The 27066-nt window shown below is 40.9% G+C and overlaps 1 protein-coding gene across 6 annotated transcripts in view; it reads right to left on the bottom strand.

The window, feature by feature from the left end:
- Positions 1-815: 815 nt before the first annotated feature.
- LOC138105002 (mediator of RNA polymerase II transcription subunit 15-like) overlaps positions 816-27066 on the bottom strand; it is a 35779-nt gene continuing 9528 nt past the window's right edge. For 3 of the 6 annotated variants that reach the window (XM_069004480.1, XM_069004482.1, XM_069004481.1), the window contains 6 exons: positions 24824-24904; positions 21968-23136; positions 16645-16781; positions 13455-13612; positions 8859-8971; positions 816-4202 (listed from right to left, as the gene is read on the bottom strand). In XM_069004480.1, coding sequence (XP_068860581.1) covers positions 3633-4202; positions 8859-8971; positions 13455-13612; positions 16645-16781; positions 21968-23136; positions 24824-24881 — 2205 coding nt within the window. In that variant the 5' untranslated portion in view covers positions 24882-24904 and the 3' untranslated portion in view covers positions 816-3632. Of the gene's footprint in view, positions 4203-6680; positions 8336-8858; positions 8972-13454; positions 13613-16644; positions 16782-21967; positions 23137-24823; positions 24905-27066 lie in introns of those variants that run through there. The other 3 variants (XM_069004483.1, XM_069004484.1, XM_069004485.1) reach the window with 2 other exon arrangements.

Genomic DNA, 27066 nt, shown 5'->3' on the forward strand with positions numbered 1-27066 from the left:
GGGAAAGTTGGTTTTGCATTTTTTGTTGTTGTTGTTGTTTGTTTGGGATTTTTTTGTGTTTTTTTACATAAGAGGTTATGAGGAACAACAGCAAAATGTTGGTAAATATTTTAAATTGAGAGATTATTCCCTTCTACCTGCATGCAAAGAAACAATGTAGGACTTCTGCTTTGGTAATACACGACACCATCAAAACTGCAGCTAACAATAGCAGAATAAAACATGGAAATAAAATGGTACAACAAGGTCAGTTTACTATCCACCCCTACAATTTCCTACTCCTACTTGAAGGATCAGGCAGGGTGATTGTAGGGCTCCCACCTGAATGTACCACCTTTCTGCTGGCTCTGCCATGGCAAGAGAAGAGGCTGACAGCTTCCTGACATGAAGTGTAGGTAAACAAGGAGGTCTCTCTGCATTCTTCTGCATATGTACAGAGTACTTGACTATGGAAAGGGAAAGCCAGCTGAACTAACCAATATAATCTTCATGTACTTTAACACAGAGACATCCAGCTCTTGTTTAGTAGCATTTAGCCTGCAAAATATGTAACATCCAGGAAAAAAAAATGGCCCATCTCCTGTTTAGTGTCTAACAGTGACCAGAGTATTCATGATGAGTTATTTACAGAACACTCCTTCCTCTGGCTTTGGCATCCTGTTTATTAGGACAGCTAGTTTAACAAACATCCAGTTAAAACCAGCCAAGACACGGGGAGATGCTGTAGTTAAAGCCTTCTCTCAACTTGCTTAGAGAATACTTATCATTGCAGTGCAATTCCTCATTTAGTACTTTCACAAAGAGAAAAAGTCACAGTCAGTGGGTAATGTTTATTGCAAGTTCTCTCCAACCCCAATGCTGTACCATTGTTTCAATAACTCAGGTTATATTTAACTAAACTCAATTACAAGATATGCGTAGATTGCATTTCTACACAAATTACTAATGCTTATAAAGAAAATTACTCAAAGGGAAAAAAACAGGCAAGTTAGAGACCATAAAGAGGAAAAAAAAATCATAGGAAAAGTACAGCAAATGCAGGGATCATAAAGAGTGAATCAAACTCCCTCCTGGATCTGAATTTCACAATATAATTTCCCTACAGTACTCATAAAAAAGGACAATTAATTTGCTTCAGCAATATAAAGATATTTTCATTTCAGAAACTCTCTCCCTGTTGTGTTACATCATAAGTGCCTAATAATCAAATATAATTTCAATTCATTTGAATGAAAAAGAAACAGGTAACAAAAACATGAATACCCTTAGCTAAAGCAGAGAACACGGAAAATTAAAGACTTATTTAAAACTTTTTATATTCTCAACCACAAAGCTGAAAAGAAGTTCTTATGATTTGAACATCTTTATAGAAGTTTATTTTGACTTGGTTGTCATTAGAGACTAAAGAGATTAATTAGGTAGACATTTGGTTTCAAGCACTATTCTAAGTTGTCCAGATTAATCACAATGATACAACTTAAGTATATATTTTAACTTAATGTACCAAAACAAGTTATTCTACTCCCAAGATAAGTGAAAATAATTACCCTACTATCATTATAATAACCCTAAAACAGAATTAAACTTAATTGGAACCTGTGCACACTAAACCCCCAAATGTTTATGAGTGCAGGTTCACCATGCATTTGCTACACTCCAGTGCCATCTGTCTATAAAAAGATAATTAACATTTTCAATAAGAAGAAATACTGCATGTTGTAAAGTGTATTTGGTCCTAGGCCATTGAATCTACTTCAGTTCTTACAATGAATCCTTTTCTGAACTAGAAAAAAAAAACAAAACAAACCCAAACATAAGAAATGCTGTTTCCTCAGTGTATATTTGAAGCAAATTTTCCTGAAAAGAAAAAAAACCATCCAGAATGCCCTGATATAGAAATGCTGTTTGAGGTGTCACTCTTATTTTTGGGGAACACTTAACCTTGGAGTCTTCCTTCTAACAGTATAGCTGCCTTTTGAAGGCCACAGAGAAGCTGGGAATAGCTACTCTGGAATTTGCATTTAGAAGACCATTTGGGGACAGCCTTTTCAAAGTCCACAACCTTCAGTGGAGGGACATAAAAATAAATGCTCTGCCAAGCACTGCAGCACAAGGGATCTGACACAGACCCCAGTGTGAGTACAAAGCAGGTTCATTAAATGCAGAGCCTTCCCTTTCCTCCTGTACAGTGGCTGGCTGGGGAGGGTTGTTTCCCCCACTCCCTGTGGACAAATGCAGCACTTTGTTTTTTCAGAAGTTTGGTAACAAGTTTTAAACCAGCCTGATGTTAGTTTAACGGAGGGCATCCTGGCCGTCCTGCCTAGACGTGTATTCCCACACACCGTGTTGGGAAGCAAAATACCATACGCTTGATGCTGCTACACTTTTTGTGTGTGTGTGTGTGTGTGTGTGTGTATGTGTGGAGGGGAAGCTACTTCTTGATCACACACTTTTTTTTGAAATGCACGCTTCCCCCCTACGAAAGAAAGAAAGAAAGAAAAAAAAAAAAAAAAGAGAGAAAGTAGCTTTTAAAATACAAAATATCCCTTTTCAATGAGCAATTAGAACAGATAAGGGAAGAAAGGTGTTTTCCAAGTGCCCGACCGGCTCCTTCCCGCCGCTGTAGGGATGCGCGGGGCCGGGATGCGGCCGGTCCCTTCCCGGCGCATCTGGCTCTCCAGCGGTGCCATCTGCTGGTGCCGCTGCCGCGAGGCTCCGCCGGGAACGCCGCCCCCGTGCCGGAAGGGCAGCGGGCACAGCTCGGCTCGGGCCTCGGCCAGCAAAGGGCAAAGCCAGGAAACGTCAGCCCCAGCCAAAACTCCGGGTTAGAAAAGCGCTCTTGTCCCTTGTGTCCTCCTTAAGGCATTTTACAAAGACAATTGGTTCGATAAAGAAAAGGAGAGGACGAGGAAAACAAAGAAAAGTATTTAGTGCTATACCTCATTTTCTTCCAAAAATGCTATTTCCATAAGTCAGGCAAAATAATTTTCTCATTAAGTAGCTACTAGGTCAAAGGAAATCGTGTATTTCACAATAGTGTGTTAACAACTAAAACCATCTACCTGTTACAGACATGCAATGAATGATGGTGTTGCAATCATGGTTTGGAGTCACAAATCACACCAGCTGTAGGCATTAAGCAAGAAAAGGTGTCTTTAGGCAGTATTCAGAGAGAAGGCAGGCAGACAGATCAAGGAGCAAAGTTGAGGGTGCAGGCCCAGGGCAGGGGGTGAAGCAGGGCAGAAAGAAACTCAACCAAGGTAGCATTGTGCATTGGGGCACCAGAGGGGTCTGGCAGCAGCTTTTGTATCAATGGGGGATGGCTGAAGGGTCTGATTCTGTAAACCACAGCTCACTTGTCTTTGCAGTACACATGTTCACGCACACTCATGGCACAGGTTTAGAGCTAGGCATTTCACCATTACAATATTCAGTTGTGTTCCCCTCGGATTTTGCTCTATATTTTTTTGTCAGACTCCTAAAAAGATTGTTTCCTGCCAAAAATGAATTTGCCATACCATACCCACCCCTGTGACCTCATCCCAGTGCAGCTCAGCCCCACTGTAGCTTTCTGCCTTCTCCACCCTCACCAAGTGTGGGTTCAACCAAGTTCACCAGGGACTGCAACAACTTTATCCCAAACTTGTTGTTTGATCAGGTGCATATTCTGTTCCTTCAGTTTTTTGCAAACTACCATCTGTTATCTTTGCTTTTTCTTGTTCTATTTCCAAGCTTTTCAACACATCTGAACTTGCTGGCAGCAGACCAAGTACTGACTTCGAGCAGATATCTCCAGCTGTAGGAAAAGTCCCATCTGTAGCTTCAGGCTGTCCCTTTGCCTCATTGATTTCTTTTTCTTTAATTGCAATTGAGGCCTCAGCAACATTTTCAGATGGTTTATCATCAGCTACTACTGTTGAGGCAAGCTTACAGCTTGCAGCAGGTGCTCCGATTTCAGCCTTTGCTACATTGTTTGGGAAGTCTACACTGCTCGTTTCTCCCACATCTTCTGCCTGCATTTCTTGCTCTTTACTCTCTTCCTTACCACTGGAGCCCACGTTAATTGAACACTCACAATAATAGTAACCAGATTCCTGCTTCTTCTTACGCATGGCACAGAGATCAATTCGACTGAAGACTTCTGTGCCGAAGTGGCTGTCTTCATATTCCTTATACAGATCTGTACAAACTTTTCTGAAGCCCTGTATGTTGAAAGAGCAATGTGAGATTATACATATATTATATGTGCACAAATACACATGCACTTTAGGAAGGTGCACCAAGTATTATCTTAACAAAACTCAGCCAAGAAAATACCACTCCCCCACCTCACCTCTGATCAGGATAACAACATCAACTTTATGTGGCAGTGTTTTAGTTGATACCAAGAAAAGTCATCCACTACAAATTAAAGTTATAGGAAGATTGGCTTTTGCTGAATACTCTACCTACCCCACCCTCCTCAAGAAAAAAACATGCCAAAGGATACAAAATCAGATCAATTTAACCTACTGTCTTTTACGTGCATCCACCTAATTTTAGATATTTCAAGCAAGTTCACAAGTCACCATATCTAATTATTCTGAATTGCCTTTAGGAGGGATTGCTTGATTTCACCTAGAGTTTACTTCACTCAGTTTCATCTTACTGCATCGTAACAGAATGAAAAGTTAACCCTTCTCTTTGGTGTTCACACTCCACAACAGTAATTAAATTGTGTGCTAAAGACAGGCTAGAAATAGAGTTCATGCACCTTCATCCCTGTGAACAAAGCAGTATTCAAAACAAATTTAACTCAGTGACTTACTGGGAAAACAAGCTCATTTCAGCCAGCCAGAAAAGAAAAAGAAAACCTCAGCAGCTCTTAGATAGTTACCAAGCACTGTCAGTATCCCAAAGGCCAAATGCTGCAACAGTTGTGACACATAAATGAAAGTGTGCACTCCTAGAGACATGTTTTCAAATGTTGACATGTTCTTTTCAGACTAAGAAAAGTAACTTCATTGCCATAACCAAAGCATGTGCTTAGAAACCATTGCAATATGTGACTGACAAGACTAAAAATCAGCAGTTCCTGAGAGTAATTTCGTTGCTCTTCTCCCCCTCAACAAATATGGGCACAGCAGCACTAGTTGCCCTGGACAGGTGTCACCAGGGATGGGTGAGCAATCCAACAATTCCATGGTTCCCATGGCTTTAATTCAGACAGCAACAGGCTGCTGATTTACATAAGGTGCTCCCAACAAAGCATTTAGCCTATAGCAAACCACATATGCTAAGAGCACATATGGAGATGTAGTGAAGGACACATGAATCATTAAGCAACAAAGAATAGTCTCCACCTTCTCTTAACCTAATAAGTCTGTGAGCTAACAAGGCTCCAAGGAGCTCCTTGCAGCACATTGCCTCAAAGAGCTCTCAATCAGTTTGTTCAGACCTGCTCCCAAACACCAGGGGAAAAAAAAAAAAAAAAAAAAAAAGTATTTTTACAAGGTTTCTCCCTCATAACGACAGCCTTATTAGCAGGTGGATATGTATGGTTCACAGCATGAGGATTGTGGGAGGACAGCCAGAGTCACCTGGACAGAAGCAGATATACATAGCTTCACAACCAAACACATCAAACCATTAGGCACTGCTGCCTGAGGTGACTAAAACACTTGAAAGTTTATTTAAACCAACAGCACACCTTTTCTGTGCCCCAGAGATACCTATATGTCAGTCAGAGCCAGACTGTTCAGGAGCCAGGAGCTACATATCACCTAAATGCTGTGAGGTTCGAGTTCTGCTGAAATGCAGAGATGCACTGCGCATGGGCTGTTTCCTGGGTAATTCGGGAGGATAATGGAAACGTGAATAAGGTCACACCACTGAAGATAACTTATCAAGCAGCCAGAAGAGGGCAGGATTAGGACTGCCCTTCCATTAACAGGCTCCAAATATTTTAATACAAGTATGTGACTTGTTAATACTTGTTAAATAACAAGTATGCTCTCTCTCACAACCCAGGGTAGACCACAGCTATTTCCAGACCTGCACCAAGTGAATCTGCTTAAAGCAGCATAAAAGGGAACGAACAAACATTTTTCACTCTAGCACAGAGGCACTTGATCCACACCTTTGCTCTGGCAGAGGTGAGTGCAAGCAGTGTCCAGGACTAAAGGCTAACAGCCTACACTGCAAAAGTTCATCTGTGTGCTGGAGAAGGCTCTTACTACAAGTAATGAAGTAGATTCTCTGAAGAGGTGAACTGCTCCCTTTTGACTCCTTAGAAAGGTAGAGGTCAAAACACCTGAGGAACTCATATTTTATATTTATGCCAGGGTCACACTGCCCATTTTGAACCTGATCTTCAAACAGCACATGCTGCTCCTTTGGTAGCTATCGAGAATAAAAAGCACACAATTCAAGCTCTCTTCAGACTCTTGGGATATTTAGACACACAACTAAAGCCAAAGATGCACAACTTCTCAAGGTGAAAGGTTACAGTTGTATTAGTCTTAAGGAGAACCATCTCCTCTTTCCCCACAAATGAGAACAAGGTCTGCAGCTACATCACCAGTATCATCACATACCTCTCATTAACAAAGTATTCTTGAGATGTAAAATATAATTTGTGCTAGCAATTACCTCTTAAGCATCATATAAGAAGCACTTAAACTGTGTGAAACACTTAAACAGCACCCTTTCTACAAGGCAACATTTATTTATGGTATAAAGAAAGTAATTACAGCCAGTAGATGGCATCATAATAACTTAAGTGATATTTTGTCTTATTCATACTTTGGCATCTTCTAGTGTTTAGGAAGGCTGATTTCTCTCCTACAGTATTTACAAATGGGATACTGTAAAAGTAATCAGTTTTCCTCCTTTTTATTCATATCATATTTTGAATGAAATACAGTAAGTTGACAGTGTCAACTGATGTGTCATATCGCAAAACACATACACACTAATCTTCCAATTTGGTCTTTGAGATTGTCTCACGTCTAGGATTGAGCTTTAGGAACCTCAGGGAGGTTTGTACATGGACTTACCAAGTTCACATTCCCCTAATAATCAACTCAACATATGGCCCTACTCCAGTTTCACAATCCTGGTCTATAAAATAGTATTTTAGGAGCAAAGGTTTTATTGTGAAAACAAATTTGTACAGAAACAAGTCATGCTTGGTAAACAAGGGAAGAGCAGTGAACACTGTCTACCTGAAGTCTGGGAACACTGTTTCCTGTGAGATATCCATAAAGAAGGCTGATGAATTCTTGGCTGGCTGAACAGTTGAGGTGGATTGAAAATTGACTGAACAGCCAGTTCCATATGACAGGGATTGGTGGCACGAAGTCTAGTTGGAGGCTGGTAACTAGAGATGTACCCAAAGGGCCAATATTGGGTCCAGTACTGTTTAGCATCTTCATTAATGATCTAGACAACGTGGCAGAGTGCACCCTCAGCAACTTCACCAATAACAAACTGGGAGAAGTGCCTGATACCAACCAGAGGTATCTCAACAGGCTGGAGAAATGGACTGATTGGAACTTCATAAGGCTGAACAAGAAGAACTAAGGTCAGCCATAGGGGAGGAATGGACCCAGGCATGAGTACAGGCTGACAGCTGACTGTGAAGGAGTTTTGCAGAAAAAGGACCTAGAGATCCTGGTGGACACCAGGCTGACCACAAGCCAGCAGTGTATCCCTGCAGCAAAGGCAGCCAGTGGTATCCTGGGCTGCATTAGGAAGAATGTTGCCAGCTGATTGAGGAAGATAATTCCCCTCTGCTCAGCACTGGTGAGGCCACACCAGGAATACTGCATCCACTTCTGGGCATACCACTTGATATTCCAACATTCAAAGGCATATACACTTGCATATTTTTATGTATATACACAAATAGATGGCATACATAAATCACGCTATGCGAGATTAAGCTATATTTAGTGCTAGAGATCAAAAGAGGAGAGCATGCAAGAAATCACAATTCTATTTTTTAGTTTTAAATTTCATAGGTAGAGGAAGTGTGAAAATACTCCAGACAAGAGTCAACAGTAATTCATACGTGCCTACTGTATAGTTTCTTTTGCATTAGACATTGCAAGATGCCTGTGCTCACAAAAATCCCTATGGGCAGTATAAAAGAAAGAGCCTCCAGCATAGATCTATCAGTCCTATCTAACTTTGATTTTATCATGTATACAAAAGGCTAATATCAAGTCAATATGAAGTACTTGAACAAGGTCATTTTCTTCAGCTATTATAGCTTTTTCTGTTTTCCTTTCTGCATGCTCCTCTGGTGTTTCAGGTTTGCAATATATTGACCTCATAAATACAAGTAGTATTCCTGGAAAAAAGCAGGACAGTATTCCACTGGGAAATGAGCAATCTAATCAGAGTTGTTTTTTACTTTAATTGTTTGTGATAAATCCCATACAATGCTGCACTAAAGGTTAGAAAAGCACATCATACATTTGTAGTATAAATCAAGGCACCAGCCTGACTTCCAACATGACATTAATCTTGTTCTGAGGTAAATATTACTCAGAAGACAAATATTGCTCAGAAACCATCCTGCCCTATGGAAACAGATTGACGTTGTTTTTGTGCAGATTTGACCAGCCACAGCAGAAGGAAGCACTCTGCACTCTACAAGAGAGACTTACACAATATTAGCAACAGGCCTCATTTCTTCCAGTCAGATATGAAGAGACAACTGTGTTGACCAGCCTATATACAAGCTTTGTTAAATAAGTTATATTGTTCTCTGGTTGCAATGATTATTGCTTAGATCCCAAGGATCTCATTAAAAGAAAAATAATCACTAGAACAGATCCCAGAAAAAAATATTTTTAAACCCATTTACTTACCCTTCTTCTCAACCTTGATGCTTTAGAGAGCTTCAGGAAAGTCAGATGTGGTTTGAAATCCTTACTCCCTGAAATGTTGAGATTCATTTTGATAAAGCATTCTTCCACAGCTTCTGGAAAAAGATAATATAAGAAAGAAATTAATAACTGTGGGGAGGTAGGGAAAAAATATTTACAGGGAGGTTAGACAAAAAGCCACTATCTCTTTCTTGAGCAAGACAGTTAAAACATACAGCAGGTATCCAGTCCTTGCACCATCACAGGCAGCAGACGAATTTGAGAAAAGTACTCAAAACCAAAGTTCTGCATGACACGCAGACATATGTTGCAAACCTGAAACTAGATCCAAACTTCTGTGTTTGCAACAAAATTCCTTCTGAATTCACAAATCCCCTATCAATGGTGAGCTCAAGAAAGCATCTGTCCATGGCAGCCCTGCCAGGAACAAGATGCAGCTACCACCAGTGGCTACAGCTAGGGTCTGTGACAGAACAGATTCTCCCCTGCTATTGCAACACAAACATAGTACTCCTTCCCCAGATAATGTGATACAAAGTGTTTACAATGGTATTGGCTTAAAAACTTCAGTCATGAATTTATAAAACAATAAATCCTTCATAGAAGAAAGTGTCTGTGAGTAACTCCAGGATTTATATTCTTCAAGGCCTTTCAGCTAAGGATTTTAATGTGAAGTCAAACCAAGTCGAACTATTCTTGGTTTTCCTGAACTTGGGGGATGCAGGGTCTCAATAATAGCAAGGCAAGGCTTGCATGAGGCAGATCCCTACTGGATCTGGAAATGTCTTGTTCAGCAGTTGTGCTTAAACAGTAAGAAATAATTCCAAAATTACACTGAAAGCCTTGGCTAAAGCTGGAGTACTCCCCAGCATTTTTTTTATTGCCAGAGGTCCTTATACCTTGATTGTATTAAGGGGATAAAATAGTGGGGGAAAAAAAAGAAAAAAAAAATCAACATTTTAAAATTGAAACCTGAAGCATTTGTGGCTCTCCCTGCCAGATCTCCCCCATCTTGACACTTATCTTTGTTACTGCTTAATTGTTTAGGTACTGAGAGAAGGAAAGTCAATGTTGAAACTGAGTAAAAAATAGCATATTGCATATCCGATGAGTGCCTTGTTTGAAATCACCCTACTTCCATTTTATTTTTCCACCTATCAGGAAGTTTAACCACATGTGTGTTCACTAGTTTGTCATATGCATTTGTATCAAGGCCGGGTCTCTGGCTTGGAGTTTAGCTAATTAATAGTTTAAAATGTTTCTTCTCAATATTTATGAAAGAACAGCAGCTGGGGCTGTCTGATCACTTTGCCAAGGCAACTGCTTTTTATATTTTCCGTCTGGAAAACACAAAGAATAGGATCCAGTTGTCCAAACAAGCACCTAATGCCCTTTTAGATGCCCTACAGGATGTCCACCTGGCCTCCAGCTGCTGCTGCAGAAGGTACAGCCTGGCTGTAAGTCCCATGTGAGTGCTGCAAGTACTTTAGGGCATCTGAAAATGGTGCTAGATGAGTATGGTTAGGTATCAAACAACCCTAAAGTGCCCGTGGTACTTTGTCAAATAGAACACATTAACATGAAGAATTTCTTCACATTAAATCTTCTTGTTCTGATGCCAGTAGGTCAAAGCACAGCAAGCCCCAGAGAATAAACACAGCAGAAAAGCATCTAAGCTCCTTCTAGAAAAAAAAAATGCCCTTTCCCATACATCATCCAGCATATAACCTCCCCTGGATGCATAAAAAGAAGCCAGGTAGATCTTCACCTAAGGAAGAAAACCTGAAAATAGCATCTCCTCTTGGTTACCACCCAGCACCAAGCCTATGGAACAGCAAGAAGGAGTTATTACTGAAAGGTGAAGGTTTTAGTGCCATGAGCAGATTTTCATCAGAAAGGCTGATGATGGAACAAAGGTCAAGGCCAGCAATTGTCTTCAAGAAGTCAGTATAGGAACAAGGTTGCTGGATGGTGTGTCCTGCCCATGCCAGGCTGGCACTCAATTTTCCAGACACTGTCTTCTCTAGCTCATTTGAAAAATATCCTAGGAAAATTCCAAGACATCTTAAGCAGTATCTTTTCTCCAAAGTGGAGGAGGTCACTAGCAGGAATATAAACACAGCAGTGCTCAGTACTTACCAATTAACTGCAGTTAATTGGTCAAGAGACAGGTTAACACTCCGCTTTGAAACTGATGTCCGTGATGTAGGGCCAAAAGCAAATGGAGGGCCAATCACCTGGCTAATGTCAGGAACACTTCAGAGGCTAAAAAACTTCATTAGAGCAGGCAGAAATCTTAAACTTGCTGACAAACAGTCACTCAGGGCATGATGAGACAGACAGCTGACAGGAGTATCTTGACCTTTGCCAGCCAAATTATTGGCACATCATGCTGCTCAAAAAGGCAGCATTTAAAATTCACACCTAGCTCACAACAACCAAAAATATTGAGTAAAAGGTACAAAAAAAACCCCCCATTCATAGGATAACAAATCAATTGCTTTGCTGAGAGAGGGGAGACAAAACCCCATCTCTTTGGAGATAGCATTAAAAGGATAGACTTTGGTATGTATTTGCATAATTCCCAGACTCCAGGTTCTGGAAATGGTCAAAAGTTATGCAAAATAGAACAACACTGGAAGTTACAACTCTGAGTAGCAAAATCATTGGTAATGAAGTTAACAGCTTGAAAACTGGCAGCTTGTCTCCCAGTCAAGGAATTATTTCAGGCAATCAGTGAACAATCATATTGCATTAAAAACACAAGTACTGGCAGAATATTCCCAGGGCTTGCAATCAAAATTATTCTCCTCTATCTAATTAAGGGGTTCAGATCAGAAGCTAGATATTAGTTTTCCTGAACCCTGAAGATGCAAGTTATCCAGGCAGAGAAAATGAAGGATCTGCCACCCACAATTGTAATGGCTTTTAGAGCTAATGAAAGTCCAAGATGATATTTAAAGTGCATCATAGCACACATCCTGCAGAACCAAAATTAGACACTTCTGTTGGGGATAAAATAACATGATGAAGATTGACCTTGTATGCTATGACTCATTGGGAACAAAATTCTCAGTTAAGCAAGACAATGAGTCAAGGGAAAACCAGTTTTCAGATGAGAAGTAAGGTACTCATTTCTGCATCTTTCAGGAGTGAGGAGAGAGCCAAGGTAGTGTTCTCAAAACAGTCAAATTGGGCAGCAAAAGAGTCAATCAGTCCCTTCTTTCAATGGCACTGAATTGTTTATATGTTGTAGACAGGTATGTACCAAATATGACCTTATAGGAAATTGCATCATCTACCTTCTACTTTATCTTCCAGTCAAGATTATTTCCTGCTAAAGACTTCAGAAGAAGCAGCTTGTGCATGGGCAAGTTTGTTGAGGTTGTAATCCTAATAAGTAGGGGTAACATCAGCATACTTTCCATAAAAGCACAGCTGTTTCAAGTCAAAATTAGCTTTGGAATAGATGGAACAAAAAGAGAAGGCCAGAGTCAAGTAAGGGGTAATGGATAGTGAAGTAGCTAATTTTATATAGCTGAGGCAAAGAAGCTGTTCATAAGAGGCTTCCCCTGTCTACTGGTAACACTGACTATTTAAGAGGTAAAAAGGAGGATAAGAGAGCAGAACTATTATATCAAAGCTGAGAACTGGAGGAGGTAGGAAACAGCATCAACAAAAAGAAAAGCAGACATCTGAGAATCATATTCTTTGAAGTTTACACATTGTCTTTGTATTGCATGCCTTTCTGAGAAGCTTTAGTTGAACTATGCTTCTTTTTTGTTTAGTATGAAAATAGCACAGAAAAATAATGTATATTGATTATTTCTGTTCTGTTAGAATGGAAGCCCAGGACACAGATTAGGTTCTGCTTTGCAGGCTAAAGCAGCTCCTACAAGCAGAACAGAGTAGGGAGGAAGAAGAGAGTATCAAGCCCTTCTGAAACTGCACTCAGATGCAGGGAAGTAGATCACAGGCCTGGAACATCTCATGAACCCATCAGTGCTTTGGGAGATTAGAGCAGACAGGAAGATATTGTTACACTTCTGTTTCATCTTCTACAGTGGAAGCAAAAGACTGATTTTTTGGTGCTACACACCCACATGCAGACAAATACTGATTTTTGTCATCTCCTGTCCCAGAGATACTTATGAGTTCATGCATACTCCAGTTTAAAGGAAGTCCTTGTATACTCAGCTGGGGCCAACACTTAATAGGCTTTCAGTTTATCAAATTAACAGAGCCTCAGTCTGAGGTGTCACTTTGAAGACTGTGCACAGCTCGGGCCTGTGAGATTCCAGCTGCAGGGCAGGCTAAGTTAGCCTTGCTGTGTGATCTTCACAGGAATGTCTGTGCATTTCACCTGTCCCAAATTAGAACAGACAACCCATTTTAATAATAATGCTCTGCAGGAACCCAGTTGTTGGCTTCATATTTAGCAATTAATAAAGAGAGGAGATGAGAGGAAAGGTAGCACATCACAGTCAAACACAACAGCTTGGTCCAGTGCTTACAGGAGCTGACTAACTCTGCAAACTGGTTTATCATAAGTGATAGAGAGTCAGGTGTTGTACTTACCTGCAATTCTGCTCAGCATTTTCTGGTCTTCCTCCAACATTTTCACATATAGCACTTGGTTATTAAACTCTCCGATCCCATGGAATGTCAAATTAAGGTCTTTACCCTGCAAGATGTCTTCCACTTTAGTCTTGCTTTGCTTCAGTGCCAGAACAGCCCTTAAAAATAATCAGTATATAAATGCTAAAAGTTATTAGGTTTTTTACATATGGTAATATTGTTTTATTTTTAATAGCAGCTAATATACCTGATTTTGACCACTCTGCAGCACCATGCAAGGTGTAACAAGCGCACTGTATTTCATTGCAAATGCTTTTATAAGTTAGAAGATTGTAAATACAGTGTCTTTCACTTCAACCTTGGCTTATACATTAGAAATGAGTTTTGTTAGTGAAGTGAACATTCAAAATATTAACATTCCAGAAAAGCTATGAATATATGCTACTGAAGAGTCAAAAGTGATAAAACTGAACTTATATGTCTGTCATGTAGCTTAAAACTTTATCACTGTCATTTTCAACTGGTTGACTAATTTTATTCTTAAACTAAAGCAAATTCATTCTCCCACCTGAAGCACAATTGGCATTTTTCTCCATTATATCCTCCTATTCCAGGCTGGCTAGCAAAACATTAAATTGACCATTATGTTCTCAGCTCTGTGTCCCATTTCAATAAAGTTTAGACACGCACCTTGCTGTGCACAGAAGTCTCAAAAAAGTGAATTATCCAAAGACACTAAAACTTCAAATTAACCCTTTTTTTAAAGGCACAAAAAAAGTATAATATTAATTTCTAAACATAAGCACCAAGATTTCCAGCAACTTAATACCTGCTGAAGTTTTACAGGTTCCCTTCTTTGCCCTGCTGTCTCAGGAAGGGGGATCCTGTCAGTCTTCAAACCGAAGACTGACAGTCTTCTACTAAGACTTCATACTTTAACAAACTGCAGCATGACTAAGGACTGCAGGACACCATCCCACAGGTTACTGGGGCTTTATTAGCCACATTTACTTTATCATTACACCTAGAAGAGGTTTAGACTGCATTCATTTTACTCTTTTAAAATCTCGGAGCCGTGTAACATCCAAATAGAAGCCAGGCTGTAAAATCCACATAGCACAAACTAATGTTCTTTGGAAAGCATGTTTAATGCATACAGAGGCCACTTCAGCCAACATTATGAACAGTACTCACTACTACATTGGAGTTATTTCAGCTCTAATGGTATAGGAGCAGCTTCTTTCCAAGACTCCTGGGGACTCAGCAGATAAAGATATAGTAAGGACAGGACTCAAGTTGAAAAGATAGCAAATTCTTTGCAGAGGATTTTGATTTTTCCACCTTAACAACAAGTATGGCTAATCTAGCCCTTCATTTAAGTTCACAATGTCTAAGTTAAAATTAAATACTGCTAAGACAACTTCTCCCATCAACTGGTTTCTGTAGCAAGGGACCTTAAACCTCATCTAGTTCCAACCTTCCTGCCATGGGTAGGGACACCTTCCACTAGACCAGGTTACTCAAAGCCCCATACAGACTGCCTGAACGCTTCCAGGGATGGGCCATCCCCAAGTTATCTCTGTTCAGGGCCTCACCATAGTAAAAAATTTCTTACCAGTATCTAATCTAAACCTGCCTTTTTCAGCTTGAAGCTGCTCTCCCTTGTCCTATGCATAAATGTCCATGTAAAAAGTTGTTCTTCATCTTCTGCCCTGAGATTTGAAGATGCCTCCCTCCCATTGTGAGGGGCTGGGCCAGCTCTATCAGCAGTGCTGTTAGCTTAAGAAGTGAGAAATACTTAAGCTTAAGGCATTCTTTCATATGACAGCACAGAGCAGTAGCCACTGAACTACAGCCTCATTTAGAGGAGCTATGGAGGTAGGTAAAAGATACAGGATGAAAAACATTTGGCAAGGCAGATCTGCTCTTCATTAGGTATGTCCATTATTTTTACATTACAGACACACATCCACCCTTAAGTTCATTAACACTATTTAGCTGCACTCACCTCCCTAACCAATTGATTCCCATTTTGATTGCTGCTCTCAACTAGCTTCCTATCCTCTTGGACATCAGCCTGCCCAGTCAGCAGCACTGGCACAGCATTTTATTACTGAATTACTGTACGCTGCCTTCTGCATGTCTCCTCAGCCCATATAACACTCCTATTTCTTTCCCCCCTGCCTTAGACTCTCCAAAAAAGTCTCTGGAATGAAAATTAAAGCAGGTAATTTTAAAATAAGGCATATACAAGCCTGTCATATGCATCTTAATCCAGCTTAACTGGTGTTGCCTGTATGGGCAGAAGAGGTTTTTTCTAGCCATATTGGGTTTTTTGACACCTTTCCAGCTAGGCATTCTGCTTTACACCCAAGCAGATCCTGTGTGACACTCGTATGGTGTTGAGGCCTGTTTTTCACTCCCATACTGATATGTGCCAGGGCCCCTGAAGAAAGGGCTGTTCTCACCAGGTTCCCACCTCTACCACATGATGCCTTCCCAGGCACATAAGGGCCTTTCCTTTCTGCCTCCTTCTGCCTCAAGAAGTCCCTGGTTTCCCAATGTGGTACAGTATGATGAGGCTTAGAGAAAAAAACTTCAGCATACTGGCATTATTTTCTGGACCTTTCTATCAGTTCTAGCCTTCCTGACCACAGGGTAGCTTTCCTTAGTAAGCTGTCAATAACCCCATCATAATTCACAGGGTCCCAGTGGCAGTCCACAGCTTGAATTCAACAAGAGAGCAGCTTGGGAAGGAACTAAGCAGACTTTTTTGTCGTTTTCTGCTTAATGCAACATATCTTAACAGTTAACATTTTCCAGCTGATACAAAAGTATGGCTGATCTGAAAAACTGAGGTTTCTCGAAAGACAGCAGCTCAGGGAAGCTTACATCTGTTGAGCTAATTTGTGGTAGTAACACAGTAAGAAAGTAGTAATACTATTTACAGCCACACTGCTTTTTCCCTTCATCCCATGGCATATACAGAAAATTTCAATGTCTGATGCATCACAGCTAGCTTTTGTAAAGATCTTTCCCCACAGGTACTGAAAGCAAGCCAGAAACTGAACAAAAATTTAAGAGAAATTGTGTGTAGGCTCTAATAGAACATAATGATTCACCATAGCAGGAGTAAGGGTACCACATTTACAGAAAAATTAGCTGCTCCTGAATTTGGCAGGATTCTTACTTTTTTACTTCTTCTTCTGTTCCCAGATGAGCTACTAATATAGTAAGGTGCATAGTTTGAACAGGAAGAAGAGCTCTTGACAGGTCAGGCTCTTTAGAGAATATGAGTTCTTGGACATCTTCAATTCTGTCCAAAACCTGCAGTGGAGTAAATAGGAGACAGAGAAATAAATTTTCTTTTTGGAATGCCCACACATTACTGGAAAATTCAGAATGCCAAAATTTTACACACCCAAAAGTGCAACTCAGTGTTTAAGCCAGGGGTCCACAAAGCCACCTTCCTCTCCTCCTCGGCCCACAGATTTATCACATAGCAACTTTCATTTTCATACTTAATTTTTCAGGAATTGATTGATCTGTTTTCCTTCTTTAAAGACTACAGGCTAAATTCATAGCACTCCTGTGAACCAGAAGCCCTAGACCTTAAAGTAGGTGTGAATCTGACCCTAAGCATGTTAGATTAAAGCTCGCAACACTGTGTAAGTATTAATGGGATCTTCATGCAGTTGTCAGTTGTTAATAGACTGTGGAAATTGAATAGCATTTCCATAATTAATCTTATGCCATTTTCTGATTACAAGTTTGATCACAGATTAAACTGATATCTCTTCCCAAAAGGAAAATGTAGCAGCAAACAAAGTAGATTGACTGGGTAAACATGTGGTTTTCTGAGCTAGTGTTTCTCCAAACTTTGTGGCCAGTTTCTGGCTCTTGTGTATCTATCTATGCCTTCACACAATTGACTCCAAATATTTTTAGTTTTTTTTAATATGTTCTGTTAAGGTTTATAAGTCAGGCATGGGAATGGGCAGGAGAGAGAAGAATTCATTCACACAGATGCTATGTATCTGGTGGATGCCCATGTTACAGAGAAATCATTTATAGATTTTCAAATTATTTCACTGAGCAAGCTCTGCCTTACATGCCTATGTGCTCAAACATGTTAGAGCTCCCCTTTATTCTTACTTAGATCAAAACAGCTGGGTCAATATGTTTTTGTTTTGCAATCTTTCTCCATAAAGCCTCAGCAGTTATTGTGCAGCCCAGTAAAAGTCCCACAACCTGAACATCAGAAGAGATTAGCATAACAAGTTCCCAATAAACATGAGGATAAAAGCCACACGCAATTAAAATAACCATCTGAAGATATAAACTCCCTGAATTCACCAACTCTTATGGTACATTTGTCACTGTGAAAAACACATCACGGAAATTACATTAAGTTAATTTCTACTGCAACTGAAGCACAATTTATTGCAGGCTGCTATTTACAGCATGTGTTTAGATTGTGAAAACATTGAGCAGGAATCAAGCCATCAAGCTGTCCGACCACACAAACTATAACCTTTGCTTCAACAGACTAGGGTAAGTATTAACAGTAATTCCACAAAAGAGCATTCTGTTGTTCTCCCTTATCCAATCTTCCCAACATCCTTGAAATAAGAAAGATGATCACTTTGCCTTTCAGTTTGAGGCTTAGACATCTGGGAAGCTGAGTTTGAGTGAAATTCCTTCATGTAGATACTTAACTATTACAGAGCAGTTGTTAATATCTTTTCTTACCTCTTCTTTTTATCTTCACATATAATTCTTCACAACTTTCTGCTCCTCCCATGGGAACAGTCTACCCTATCATTACACCTTTTTTTTTTTTTTTGGTGCATCAGTCTTTAGCACTTTTCTATAAATGCTGTGTATTTGATGGGATAGCTGGGGGTTTTTTGGGAAGTGAGGGGCATGAAGGAAGCACTTAAGATGGAGTACTGAAAGCCTGAGACCGTAACATTCTTAGATCCAATCCTGTCCAGCCTTGGTGTCCGGCCTCCTGCAGTCCTGCTTAGACACAAAGGAAAAAGGGCTATGCACCCACCAGGACTGGAACAGGACTTTCCCTTTGTCCTCTTTAAAGGGAGAAAAATGTTGACAGCCCTTGGCCCTACCACCTGGAGAGCTCTCTTAAATAATTAAGGCAAAATAATTATTCCCAAAACACTAACAGCATCTTTAAAACCCTTCTGTAATAGATAAGGTCTACAGAGTAAAAGACAACCAAATTGTATGTTCAGTGAGGTCATGAACATCTGCTTTAGAGGTAAAAGCACCTATAATTGTCAAAACACTATTGTATGTGCAAGTATATGTGTATATACACACACATTTGGCCAGCAGGTTGGGGCAGGTGATTCTACCCCTGTACTCCATTTGGTGAGACCCCACCTGCAGAACTGCATCCAGCTCTGGGGTCCCCAGCACAGGAAACACATGGACCTGTTGGGACAAGTTCAGAGGAGATCCACCAAGATTATTAGAGAGATGGAACACCTCTCCTGTGAAGAAAGGCTGAGAGAATTCTGTTTGGTCGGCCTAGAAAAGGAGGGGCTACAGAGTAACCTAATTGCTGCCTTTCAGGACCTGAAGGGAGACTACAAGAATGATGGAGAGGGACTCCTTACAAGAGCATGGAGTGATAGGACAAGGTGGAAATGGATTCAAACTGGAAGAGAGTAGGTTTAGATGAGAAAAGAAAGATTAAGAAAAAATTATTGATTGTGAGGGTGATGAGGTACTAGAAGAGGTTGCCCAGAGCTTGTGGATGCCCCATTCCTGGAAGTGTTCACAGCCAGGTTGGATGGAGCTCTGAGCAACCTGGTCTAGTGAAAGGTGTCTTTGCCTACAGCAGGGGGGTTGAAACTAGATGGCCTTTAAGATCCCTTCCAACCCAAAACATTCTATGATTTCTTTACTCACCCTCTGTACATATATATGCCAACTTTACAGTACTACACTTTTCAGTGTTTCTTTCAGATCCTCATACAGGGCTGTCTCAGGTCACTGCCACCCTTAAAGTAGCACTGAAGAGGAACATGAACTGGGAATATCTTGGGCAGAGCATCCAGCCAGGGATGTCAGAGCTACCAGATTACCAGGGCTGGTGTGAGCGCAGGGAAATCTGTAAGACCAGAATTGAGAGTGAGAAGAAAAGGAAAAAGAGGGGAAGGACATTCACAGGGCTTCACAGGATGCAGTCCCAGGCCATATATTAAGACACAGAAATCTCATTAAAATAGCAGAATAAGTTAGGCATTCATGACCCTTCAAGCTGTTCCATGATCTCATTCCTCAGATGGCAGGAAACTTTCCAGTTTCCAGCTTAGATTTATTCTTTGCCCACTTCATACCCATTTGTTCATCTGCCAACATTGTCTTCAGCTTGCACAGTTATTTTCCCTTCCTGGCATTTATCTTCCTGATGTGCTCTGCACTTTTGTTCACCTCTCAAAAGCCAGTCATATGTAGGAATCACTAAAGTTATATGAGGCCATCCTCCAGATAACCTTCAAAGATCATTCTGCTCAAGACCGAGCCAGAGCAAATAATTGCCTACCAAGAGGAAGGCACCTTTGACGTCTCCCTCTAACACATACATAAGTGTTTTTACACTTAACTAAGGTAAAAAACAAAAACTCAGAAGCCTGCCAAAGCAAGCTACTGTATTGCAACTGCTTGTCACTCTGGAGGAAAAAAAGGAAAAATTCTGTACAACAGATACATCAATCCTCCTTAATTATTGCCTTTCAGCAGCATAAATAGTCATGCCAGATACTGCATGAAAGCTTAAGCTAGGGAAAATAAAAGGACCAAGTTATGTATTGCAATAAACAATATCTGTTTTGTTCATTGGAAAACACACCATAAACTTCTAGCAGAAACTGATAGAAGAATGTTGTATTTTCACTCTGTTCATACAAGCTAATATTTAGGTTTTGCCTTTTAAATTTTGTTGTATAGAAAAAGATACCAAGATACAAATATATTATAAATGTTAATAATTTACAGAATTTATATGCTGTTTCTCCATTCTGCCCATGCTGGCTGGACACAGTTTCTGATTCAAATTAAAACTTTCCCCTGCCTATCTCTGTCAGGTGGAATAGTCTGCTTATTATCTTGGCCTCCCAAGGCTTTTCTTTCTCTTCATAATATATTTGAGTGCATAGTCACCTGATGTCCCTACATAAAGGGCATGGGGCATGTCTCACCTCACAATACTGCTGTTCCACAGTGCTGGAATAGAATCCCTTCCAAGCCCCCTTGGGATTACAGCAGGTAGTGGGACAAAGTGTGAGGCTCTGTCTGCTTTTGCATACCTTGAGCAGCTGCAAACAAAACATTGCCACCAGCAGGTCACACCTGTCTATGAAATGCTAAAGGGTAAAAAACCTGTCCATAAAGGTACTGACAGTGCTCTTTGGAAATAAGACATTCCAGATCCTTCTTTTAGAAAGTTTTGTGTGAGCTTCAAAATTCATAGTAGCAGAATGGGAATAAGTAGTTCAAGGTGAGCCAGTATCTTCCCACTTTCTTTACAAGTACAAAGAGTTGTGCAGAAGTTACATAAGATTCATTTGAAGCTCCTAACTAGTAAATAAAGTGTGAAACCTGTCTCTCCAGATATTGTATAATTTTTGGAATTTATTTCCATAGATCATAAGAGAAGGCCTGTAGTAGCCAAGTGCTGCAAGACTGTATTGACATATTTATGAAGAAGCATTTACTATGGTAACTGGAATGCTTTGGGTCTCCGGCAAAACCTCTAGAAGAAAATATTTCTATTTGTATTTCCACTGTTTGCTGCATTTTGGTTTAACAGTATGGAGGTGAAATGATCTGTTGCTTTTTCCAACACTGCTTAAACATGGGAGACACAGAACAAAGCACACTTCAAAGTATGAGCATACAGACTCCACACATGGGTTCTTGAAATTAACTCTCTACATAGGATCTCAGGGCAAGTTTGTTGGATAAAAGATGAAGAAGAGAAAACAGATCAATTCTCTATAATCATCTACGGAAGTGAAGGAAATTCTCATTCTCCATTGTGAACTTCAGTGGAAAAGATGAACAAACAAATCAATACCCTTGCACTAAATACAGCCCTAAGAAAATATAGGATGGGACAACACAAGATGATGAAAGCCAGGCCTTTTATTTGAAAAAAAGATTACAGAATAGAAGATACTACTGATGAGAGACAACACCTCAGACCCTATAGAAAGGGCAGTGGCAATCCTGAAAGCAATGTCTTTTTCCTAGCAGTAGCAGAAACGTGGGTGTGTATAAATACAGCTCTAGCTATAAAAACAAAGCACAGCACCTACAAGGGCTTCTATGAGGAAGTTAACTCCATCCCAGACCCAACAGACCACTGCAGTTAAGGGGGCAGAATTTGATCACTCTTGGCTTGTTAACAACCCTTGCAAACAAGATGCAAAATTAAGCCTAAGCTTAAAGTTAAGTTTAATAGAACAACTACTTCGAAGTACCTGATCATCTGTTATTGGAATAGCTACAAAATAATTTGGAGCCTCTCTTGGACGTTTCTTAGACAGTTCTTGTCCTAGGTCTTCCTTCTGGTCTTTCACCATCCCCCTGGGCCCTTCTTGGATATCACCTTGCTCCTCTCTCATCTCTGTACTTTTTTGGCCTTCTTCTTGTGGAAGCAGGTCTGCTTTTAGCTGTTCCTGCTCTTGGCTCTGGTCCTGCAGCTGCTCCTCTGTCACAATCCCATTCAGGTTGGCTTTGTCTTCAGCCTGCATGTCATGCAGCTCCACCACTTCTGCTCTTTCCTCTTGGCTCTGGTCCTGCTGGCATTTTGCCACTTCTTGATCCTGCTTTTGGCTCAGAACCCCCTGTGGCAGCAGCTCCATCACAGCAAGCTCTCTCTTACCTTCAGACCTTGTCATTGTCTCTCCCTGATTTTGTTTTGGGGTCCACTGTTCTTGATTATCTAACACTTCCTCACCTTGGTTCTGGAGACAGGATACCTCTTCTGGGTCACAGCCCAACTGCAGCTGCACCGTGACCTTGATGCCACCAGTGCCTTGTCCCCACTCCTGGGGCTGTACCTGTACAGTTACTTGTGGGAGAGATGGCCCTGGGCCCCGCTGCTGTAGCTGCACCTGCACAGTCACTGCTGGGGCCTCCCATCTTGGGCTTGGCTTCTGAGGCTGCACCTGCACAGTCACCTCTGGGGACTCCCACCCCTGGCTCATGTTCTGGGGCTGCACCTTCACAGTCACTTTTGGGAACTCCCACCCTGGATCAGTTGGTTTTGGTCCCGTGTTTGGGGCCATGACTCCTTGCACAGGCTGCCTCTGTGCCTGCACATGGATGCCATTCCCTCCCTGGGGCTCTTGAGCAGAAGGCAGTAGCTGTGCTGCTGAGGGTTGGTCTCCTTGCTCCAGCTGTACTGGTGAGCAGAGTTGCTGAGTTCCTTCTGGGCTTTCATCCACCTGAACCTGTTCCTTGACCACCTCTTGAGGCTGAGGTCCCTCTGGACTACCATCCACCTGAACCATCTCTTGATGCCAACTCCTGCACAACTCTCGTTTTATCATCTTCATCCTATAACACCAAAGCTTTCTTCTAAGTTGGGGATTCTCCAAGATCCTCCTCCTCTTTCTTTGGGGCTTGAAGTACTTTTTTAAAGGAACTGAGAAAAAAAAAAGAAAAAAGCGCTCAACAGTTATGAAAAAATTATTCTTACAATAGTTCAGTCTGGGTTCAGCTCTGGAGTTGGATTCACTACAGGGAGCTTCAACCCAGTCAAACAGCTCAGTCTAAAAACCTCTGGAGAGCCTGACTGAAGATTGAACTACTGCTTCTAGCCACTGCACTGTGGTCTTGACTTCTGCTCTTGCCCTGATTAGGTCTCCCATGCTTTAAAGCATGAGTACACCATCTCACAGCATGCAGCAGTACAGAGACAGAAGCCTTATCAAGGGACCGCAGGTGTGTTGCCTAGAGGTAGTTACTCACAGAGATTCAGATTCAGAGAATAGCCTGAGCCAGACTCAGAAGCTGAATACATACAGAAACAAGATTGCCAGGGAAGCTCTGGTCTCCTGTAACCTGCACACACTACTTTTTTCCTTCCCAGTTATACATTACAGTTTTTTCTACAGCAAACTTCTGCCACTTCCTCATTTTTCTCAACATCTCCCATTCACCCTGTCTCATTCTCTTCTCTTCAGTAAAGTTGCAGAGGAAGATGTTTTTCTCATCCATACTGTTTGGATATAAGCAGTGGAGGCACTGAAAGAACAAAGGGAATTTTTTTTCTCCTTGATTCAGAGGCAAGTTCCACAGAAGCCCCAAAAACCAAGAACATTTCCTCTTTAGTCAGTGCAGCTCAATTGCACTCAACAGAAACAGCACTTTTTCAAGAAGATGTCTAAGCAAATAAATTCTACAGATCAAACAGGATTCATCTATATGAGAAAAATATTTAAAACCCCAAATTATGACCTGCCTTGACTAGGTCCTTCCAAGTCATGGCAACACTGAGGGTTTTTCCCCTTGAAGCTATAACAGGTAGGTAGATATATTTTTTATAAATCTGCTCTCCAAGACAACCAAAATGTTTGTTCAAATTTTTCAGGAAAACTAGATCCGTTCCCACCCCCACAAAACCCACAACCATGAAAAAAGTCAAAACTCAATACAAAAAGTGTAAAAAAATTGACACACAACCTACATATCTTAATGCTGGGCAATCCAAAACAGAGGTAATACAGTTATCTCCTTGCAAAAAAAAAAAAAAAAAAAAAAGAAAAAAGAAAAAGAAAACCAAAGACACCAAAAAATCCCTACAAAACCAAATTATTTTTGTAGTGGGCTAAAGATGAAAAGCTTAAGAAACTCATATTGAATTCATATGAAGGCTATTATATGCTCTTTCCAGAATCCAGATGCCAGCACATTGTTCCATCGAATGGACTAGTTTTTAAAATGAGATTTTAATGCCTGCATATATTTCACATGCAATTTCACTAATCAGATAGCTACATTACTAATATTCTATTATGCTTTAAGAATTTTGTTGACTGTATGTCAAATCTAAAGACTTAAAGAGACTAATAAAGATTTTGGAAATGTAAGAAGCCGAATGCTTATGGAAGTAGACCAATCTTACTTCTCTGGAGGCAAAGCACTGTGGTCAAACTAGCTATAAAATCAACTATTACCCATGATATTTGTGCCTGGAGTCCAAAAGAAGATTTTGTCCTTCTGGAAGAGCATTTAATCAGGGATATGAAGAATCCCTGTTCAGCTCAATGATCCTTAAGAAAAGGCACAATCTAACATAGTACTTCATCCTGAAACAGAATGAAACTTACTTTCAAACATCTCTCTGACATCAGCTTTGACAAAAACAATCTCTGCCATTGTTTTCATGTCTTCACTGTCCAAGAGAGAAACTGGAAGAAAAGAGCAATATTGAAGTCTCCCAGAGAACCCCTTTCAACCATGTAAATGCTGTAGAACACATGCATTTTTTTAAGTAGTTTTAATGGGACAGAAGCTCCTGAGACACCATTACACTCCTCTGCCCTCCTCACAGTCAAGGTACTTGAGAAAGCAAGTCCTTTTTCTCTTTCAGGAGTCATTATGTAAATTAAGCCTCAAAGCTGTGCAAAACCTTGGTAGGTACCTATTACAGTAGTTCAGTTAGATTCAGAGAATGGAGCATCTAAATTTGCTGTAAACAGGTATTTAGATGCATTTAGGTGAGTCAAAGTTTCATGCACAAAGAGTGAGAGGATTCATGCCACTAAAACATCATAATCCCCACTGAAGTCTTTGTCTTACTAGCAATGTGCAGCTGAGGCACAAAAGAAGTTTAAACAAACCCTCTCTTGCACGCAGCCTAAGCTGCTTTGTGAAAAATCATTACACAGGTAACAACTTGTAACAAGCTGCCCTGGTGGTGCACATTTGCTGTTGGATTTGTTAGGATTTCCATCCCCTTTGAAGTAACACTTAAAACCATGTTGTGTCTCTTGCATTTGTGCCTGCACAGTAACCTTCAGTAGGGACTTCACAGACTGCCATCAACATGGTGAAGACAAAAATGCAACAGCTCAGCTTGAGTATAGAAGAATCACATAGAAGCATCAGCCCCCTTTACAAGACAATAGACTATTTTTAAGGTATTCAATACATAACATCAAGGTAGTCTCATCAATTTTACACAGTTCTTTCCCTACACTATTTCACTCTTAAGCCTGTATTCCTTCCTCTGTGCACGTCTCCCACAAAACTTTCATTTGATAATCCCAGCACTTAAAAAGAGTTAAAGTTGCAACTGTTACCCAGCCATCCTTACACTATTTGCAAGTCCTTACAGCCACTGTGGGGCTGTCATCAAGTTGAGAATTAAGGGCTCAGGATTTATCTGCCATGACTTAGTACAACCTAAACTCAGAGTTTAATGAGGTGACAGCATCTTGGTCCTTCAAACACTTCAGTACCTGTGTAAAGTAAAAAGTAGCTGGAGATCCTGAGTTCTAGAAGCATACAGAGAGCCCCAGGCTTTCCCCAAGTCCCCCCCTCCAACTGTTACTCTGAGCCCTGCCAAGCCATTTAGCCCAGGTGACAACACCACCTGCAGCAAGGTCCAGTGCAAGATGGGCAGCCAAGAGCTGAACACTGCAGTCCATACAAATAGGAAAGGTTCCTGCCCCTGGAGCACTGAAATATGCCCTTAGAAGGTCCTGAAAAAAGCAGGAAGACCACCCACCTACATCCAAAACATTTAAACCGCAAAGAAAGCTCTTTCTACAAGTAAATAGTTTGTTCCATTTTCAGCCTTTTGACAGACAGAGCTCATGCAGACACTTGTATCCCCGCCAGCAGCTCTGAAACAACAGACACACAAGCTCCAAAGGCAAGCTCCCCCACCCTCAGTCCCATGCCAAAGGCTGGAAACAGATCCTAACTGTGCCTAACCTTTGGTCAAAAGGGTCCAGAAACATCCAGAAGGAAAGCTAACCTGTCTCATGAAGATATAGGCAGCATTTGGCCAAAGACCTGTCTTTGCTGCTTCAGACCGATACTTCTCACCTCCTCAATCTCAGAAGAATCCCAATGTGGATGACAATACAAAATTCAGCTCTGCTGCTCTAAACTTTAATTCTGGTGCAAAGCAATTCTCCTTTGCCCAGCTGACTGCATGGCCAGTATTAAGCTCCCATACCCTACAGAAACCTTGGAAGCCAGGCAACATTCGCTTTTACCCAGAAAGATATTTTGTGCTCCATAGAACTGCCACGGGAAACTGCTGACTGGGTAACATTGCCTTGATGGCTCTGAAGGATGATGTTGAAGTCTGCTACAGCCACTCTGATGCATGCAAAACAGCTTCCCTGCACAGAAAATAAGCAATGAGAACAGCTTTTACACAGTTCTGCTGCATCAGATAGGTCAGAAACTCCTCAGCTGTAACAGTGACATGCAGGTTTGCTGGCACTGGTCTGAGAAGCCCCAAAAGGTCTATTTATGGGCCTTGCTTTCTGCACAAGTCTCTCCCTCGCTATTCAGTTGCAGGAGAGCAGGATGCAGACACAGTTCAGTAGCTGAG

Source organism: Aphelocoma coerulescens, chromosome 2 (assembly GCF_041296385.1).
Source record: "Aphelocoma coerulescens isolate FSJ_1873_10779 chromosome 2, UR_Acoe_1.0, whole genome shotgun sequence".
Classification (NCBI taxonomy): domain Eukaryota; kingdom Metazoa; phylum Chordata; class Aves; order Passeriformes; family Corvidae; genus Aphelocoma; species Aphelocoma coerulescens.